The following is a 6000-nucleotide window of genomic DNA, read 5'->3' as shown; positions in this document are numbered from 1 at the left end:
AATCGGTGCCTATGGAGGAAGACATTGTGCTTCTATATTTACCTGACAGAGAACATTGCAGAATCAGAATGTAATCACAAAATATCACAATTAAAATGTGGAGTAATCAGACATTAGCGTCATGGACTCATGGCAGTGCGCTACCCACCCTGCCCGTTATGAGAGCTAAACAGCACATATCTGCGTTCATCAACCACCAGAACCGGACTGTGACGGTGTGTGTGTGTGTGTGTGTGTGTGTGTGTGTTTGTGTGTGCGCGAGAGAGAGAGAGAGAGAGAGAGAGAGAGAGAGAGAGAGAGAGAGAGAGTTGTCTCGTGTCGGATCGTTAACGAATTTAACATTTCAGCAGAGGTGTTCATTTCCATACAGGTTTAGTGGCTTGACGGTTAACGGTAAAGTAGGGGATTTGATTTGCAGGCGGTATTTTGGTGACTTAATTAACCCGACCCAGAGTGAGTCTGATGAAATCTGATGTAGGCTATCTGCCCGGTTCAGCTCTGAGATTTTCTTGCATTACGCAGCGCTCTGAAGGAATAATCTCCGAGATTAGGCTACGTTATGTTCTGCCAGCTCACAGCAATTTAATACAATAGCAGGAAAAGAGTCAGAGGCGCTGATGTGCAGGTTACCTTCCCCCCAAACACGGACACACCTACAGATACGTCTCGCTTTATAAGATAGATAGCCTGCCTATAAGTGACATCACGCTCTGTCTGCACTTGTTGTCTGGTTGTGCTTTGCATGTGTGGGATTCTGAAATGTCCTTAAATTCGGGAATTGTTGTTTGTTTATTCAAAGTCAAAGACAGTCCAAAGTAGTGCTACTTTGCACATTTTTGTGGGTCTGAGGTGTATGTCATATTTTAGCTGCCAAAGCTCCGCTGCTCTCTCTCTCTCTGTCTCTGGTCCTGCTCACTTCTCACTCAGTGAGCAGAGGGGGAGTGGCCAACGGCTAGAGCGGCAAAAGCCAATATGTGCTTCTTTTACCGACAATATATTTTGCATTTCTTATCCAAACAATGTCAAACTTGGCAGTGCACTTACTCGTGCCCATAACAAGACACCTGTCAAGATTGAAATCCATCGGACTAACGGTTCGAGAGATATGCGCTTAACACCCACACAGACAGACAGACGTTCCTGCAATTTATAGATATATATATATATATATATATATATATACATACACACACACACACACACACACACACAGTATATAAATATATATACCCAGAGATGGGTCTGGATCGTGGATAGTAAAAGCAACACTGGAAGAAGGAGAAAGTGCTCTGTTCATCAGGTAGTCACTAACTGTGTCTATCTGCTGCTTGGTGCTGGGCAGGAAGTGTACCAGCTGCAGCTACAAACATGGTCCATGAGAGCAGAAACCAAAACAATACTCAGAACACATTCAGAACATTAATATAGCAGCAAACAAATAGTTACTCTGCAAAGACTAGGGGTGGGGGAAGAAATCGATACAGCATAGTATCGCGATATTTTCCATGGCAATACTGTATCAATACACAGACTCCAAGTATCAATCTATTATACTGTATGTGTTTTGCAGCAAGACAAATTGAAGTGACATGAACAAACAGAGAAATGTGTCTTTTTAGATGAAACAGACACACTTAATTTGAAATTGGGAAAAATTTTAAGTTGGAAAACAGGTAATAAATTGCGCAATATATCGCAGAATACTGTGTGTGTGTGTGTGTGTGTGTGTGTGTGTGAGATCACTAACCTACTCTGAAGTTGGGGGCTGTCAGGGTGTCAGTAGCGCGGCCGTTCTCACTGATGATGGTGGTGGTGTTTCCCAGCTCACAGTTGTTGTGACATCTGCCCCCCATGCAGGTTACCTTGCAGATGGTTGGTGTGAACACCACCTTGATCCGTCCTGTATGGTTGCCCACTGCCACCGAAAACATGGCAGAAACCACGAGGAGGGGGAGGGAGAGAAGACCAACTTTGGTTATTGTTTGATCCATTGAAAAATGTTAAATCACTTTCAAGTTCAAGCTCATCACAATCAACTGCTAAGGCTCCAGTCAAAACAAAAACAAAAGATGTAGTATGTAATTTAAAAAAATTTTAAAACGTGATGTTTCTCCTCCCTGCAACCCTCTCTGTTTCTCCTCCTCTTCCACTGCTCCTAGATCCAGTGGCGCCTCTGAAACGTGAGCAGGAATAAAGAAAAAGAAATCTGGGAGAGAGAGAAGTCAGCAAACAAAACTCTGGGACGTCTTCCAGTTCTTCATTAGAAGTCTCTGAGAGGTGGATATTGGCACATGAACATACTAAGCCTTATTCCAAAACAGACAAACAGCAGGCATGCCACCTTCCTCTTTTGTGCCTGCTTTCCTTGCTGTCTGGTTTTCTCCTCATTCTATATTTCTAGTTTTTACTGTCGAGGTTTAGCAAACTATGCTCAGGAACGGTAGTACCTCAAATAAAGAAAAAGAGCTCCAAAAGTCCTTTGCAGTGAGATCAGGAGAAGTGACAGTAGCCTTTAGAAGTACTGTAGGTGTAAAGGCTTATCTAGGCGCCTGCCTGTCCCCACCCTCATCTATCCAGCCCTCAGTACACACTGACAGGAAGAGATGGGTGGAGAGCACTCACTCTGACAGAGATACTGGATCCCATCTCAAAGTACCTGACACACTGAATCTTTCTACATACTGTACACCAATATCTTACATACATCTCTTCAGGTACATTTAGCTTTTTCCTCCAATTCTTTCAACTTGATTTACTTTTAATATCTCTTCCCGGTGTGGTTGTTCTTGGCATCCCTGTGTCAGCTCCAAACCTCTGTCTCCAGCTCAGTGCTTTGTCTGTGGCTGACAGCTGTTCACACCAGAGAGTGCAGACGCATGGAGGAAGGCCAAGCAGCCAGAGGAATGTGTTCTAAACCTGAGAGGCAGGAAAAACCACTGGGTAACAGTCGCTAATAGGTGAAAAAAGTAACTATTGATGAGGGACCTAATATGATGAAGTGGTTACCACCAAATGCCAAGGGAAAAGTGGATATAGAAATGCTGCCAGAATATATCTGAATGTCCAAGATTTGACGTCTAATCATGGTTTGCCCAATTCTCTTTAATGGGAAGATTATTCCAAAAAAGAAAGAGGAAGGAAAAGGCAAGGTAAGGTAAGTCTGGTAGGGCAGCGTGAGGGTTCTCACTACATTACAGAGCCATACAGACACTAGCAAAGATTCCATCCACTTGTCAATCCAATTATCTGAAGTTCGGTAAAAAAAACACTCATGTGGATAAAGCCGGTAAAAGTGTGTTTCCATCCAACGGCTTTGAAGTGAATAAAAACCTGTGTGTAATGATGTCACATGCTGTTTTGCGCTCAAATTGGTATATTGAATCAACTTGAGACATTTTAAGGTGTTTCCATTCATTTTCGCACTGAATCACACAACATTCAAGCAAACATTTGTGAACGAAGTTTTGCTAGACAAAATAGATTGTGCAGTCTACCTACATAAATTTAGCACAAAAAGTAAGGACATTTGTGTTTGGTAGATTATTTCTCTGTGGTAACAATGCTTTTTGGCAATACATCTTATACCGTCCCTTTCAAATAGTGCCCCAGTTGTAAGGAACATGCATTTGTGGGATGAGCAGCAGCGCTGAGTAATAAAGGTTATGGGGTAATGAGGATTGCGCCCATGAAAAATTTGCCAAATCTTCTCTGCCAATGAAAAACATCTTATTCTGCCAATGACTTGTTTGGTGTTTGGTGGATAGGATGATTGAAGTTTGAAGAAACAAGACATATTGGCAATTGAACAATTTTTTGTACAGGAGCCTCAGTAGCTTGTGGAAGAACATTACACAGCCACAACAGCCTGGCATCTCCTCCTCATGTTGGTCACCAGCCTGGTCACACACTGCTGTGGGATGGCATCCCATTCTTCAACCAGCATTTGTCGCAAGTCAGCCAACGTGGTTGTGTTGGTCACTCTGGCATGAACAGCACGCCCAAGCTGATCCCACAAGTGTTCAATGGGGTTGAGATCAGGACTGCTGGCAGGCTATTCCATCCTCTCCACTCCCACATTCTGGAGGTAGTCTCTGATAAATCCCGCCCTGTGGGGGCGAGCGTTGTCATCTTGGAGGATAGAGTTCGGTCCCAGACTGTGATATGGAATTGCCACTGGTTGCAGAATCTCATCTCTATATCTTTCTGCATTGAGATTGCCTCCAATCATGACAAGCCTTGTTTTTCCAGTGAGGGAGATGCCACCGCACACCATCACACTGCCTCCACTCAACTTTTGGGTCAGTAAGACCACCGTGTGTTTACGGCGTGTGCAATGCCATACGAACGAGGATGATGAGAAGGTATATACCTACCTGGAGTGGATGAGGCATCTTGCTGCGTAACTATAGAGCGCACCTTGTGCCACAGGTGTATGGCACAATAGACGGGACTCACGTCCCGACTAGAACCCCTGCTGAAGGCTGCATGGATTTTGTCAATTGAAAGGGCTGGCTATCAATTGTATTACTACAGGCTGTAGTAGACGATCGTTGCATGATGAATGAAATTTGCGTCGGCACTCCCGGCAGTGCACACTGGGCGCACTCCTGACCCGTACAGGTGCGTCTGTTTAACCATAAAATAAAACTTAATCGCAATACATTTTTTATTCGGCAAATAACGTTTCCATCAGCGTTTATCACATAAGACGTATATTGATCAAGAGAAAATCCAATGAGACCGAACGTATAAACTTTATGGTCAGCTCTGTGCGTTGCTATGTTGCTGTACACAAGCCAACAGTTTTTGCAGGGCTGCAGACCCGATGAGAAGGAGAAACAGCTACTTTTAAACATGATCAAAGACTTGGATATCAGCAAATTTTTGGATATGAGCAAACATCGCTAGGCAGACCTTTTCAAGAAGCTGGTTGAAGGAATGAAAGAGGAACGCTGTGTTTACACAGTCCAATAAGTCCTCCACCGCTGGTAAACGTATTTTTGCATGGCTACATGTAAATGGGAATATTATTGGAATATTCACTTTCATCAGCCATGGAAACAGTTTAGTCGGAATATCGTCTTTTTCGGAATAAAGGCAAAAACCGGAATATTATGTTCATGTAAACATAGTCATTGTTGCAGAGAGGAATGAAGAATACATTCTGAAGTTAGGAGGGGGTCATTTCTTTTCTTTCTGATGTGTTCCAATGGATCGAAATTAATTATGTAAGGGAATAAAAGTGAAGAGGCTTAAGACCTAAAGTGTGTGCAGTACAGACACTGAAGTGAGGCTTGACTAAGATCACATTTTAAGAGTACTTGCAATGTTTGTAGAAAATCAATGCATATGTTCTCTTTAGGGTTCTCTGTTCGCAAGAAGTTCCTCTCCCTTGCTTGATTTAGTGGCAAAATGTCTTTGCATGGATTTTATATACAGTAGAGTAATTTGGCTGCAGTTCAGCCTTCTAACAGGAAAGATGTGGGTAACACATTATCTTTATGACTGTTAACCTTAAGTGTCATATGGTGCAACATTGACATTGTTTTAGATGTCTGTTATGGCAACTTAACATTAAGCAAGACAACATAAACTGGCAAAGTCTAGAGAACTAGCATAGTCCGGGCAGAGTCAGATAAACCGCTAACAGGTCGGGTGGGTGTAACACACATTCAGCACTATTGGCTACTGTGAACACCAATCAATATCCATGATGCGACAAGTCCCTCCCTAGCTTCCTAATAAATAAATAAATAGCACTCTGCCTGCTAGTTGTTAACAGAGCTCCCAGTGAACACGGCCACACACCAGGAACGAACATAGCCTCCGAGACCGTCGGAGGAGGCAAGGCAGCTTTATTTCTCTAGTACATTTAAGCAACAAGGAAGTTCAATGTGCTTTACATAACTCATTAAAGAGAAGTTAAAAACAATTAAAAACATGTGTTAAAGATAATATAAAACAGCAAAATAGAATGGGTATAAAATACAAGAATACAAG

The 6000-nt window shown here is 42.7% G+C and overlaps 1 protein-coding gene across 1 annotated transcript in view; it reads right to left on the bottom strand.

Annotated features, from left to right (window-relative positions):
- ltbp1 (latent transforming growth factor beta binding protein 1) overlaps positions 1–6000 on the bottom strand; it is a 229538-nt gene that overhangs the window by 132010 nt on the left and 91528 nt on the right. The window contains exon 5 of the mRNA XM_039783518.1: positions 1748–1915. Coding sequence (XP_039639452.1) covers positions 1748–1915 — 168 coding nt within the window. The remainder of the gene's footprint in view (positions 1–1747; positions 1916–6000) is intronic.

The sequence above is a fragment of the Perca fluviatilis genome, chromosome 19 (genome assembly GCF_010015445.1).
Source record: "Perca fluviatilis chromosome 19, GENO_Pfluv_1.0, whole genome shotgun sequence".
Taxonomy (NCBI): Eukaryota; Metazoa; Chordata; class Actinopteri; order Perciformes; family Percidae; genus Perca; species Perca fluviatilis.
The sequence above is the reverse complement of the archived record's forward strand: the minus strand, read 5'-3'. Positions and strand labels throughout refer to the sequence as shown.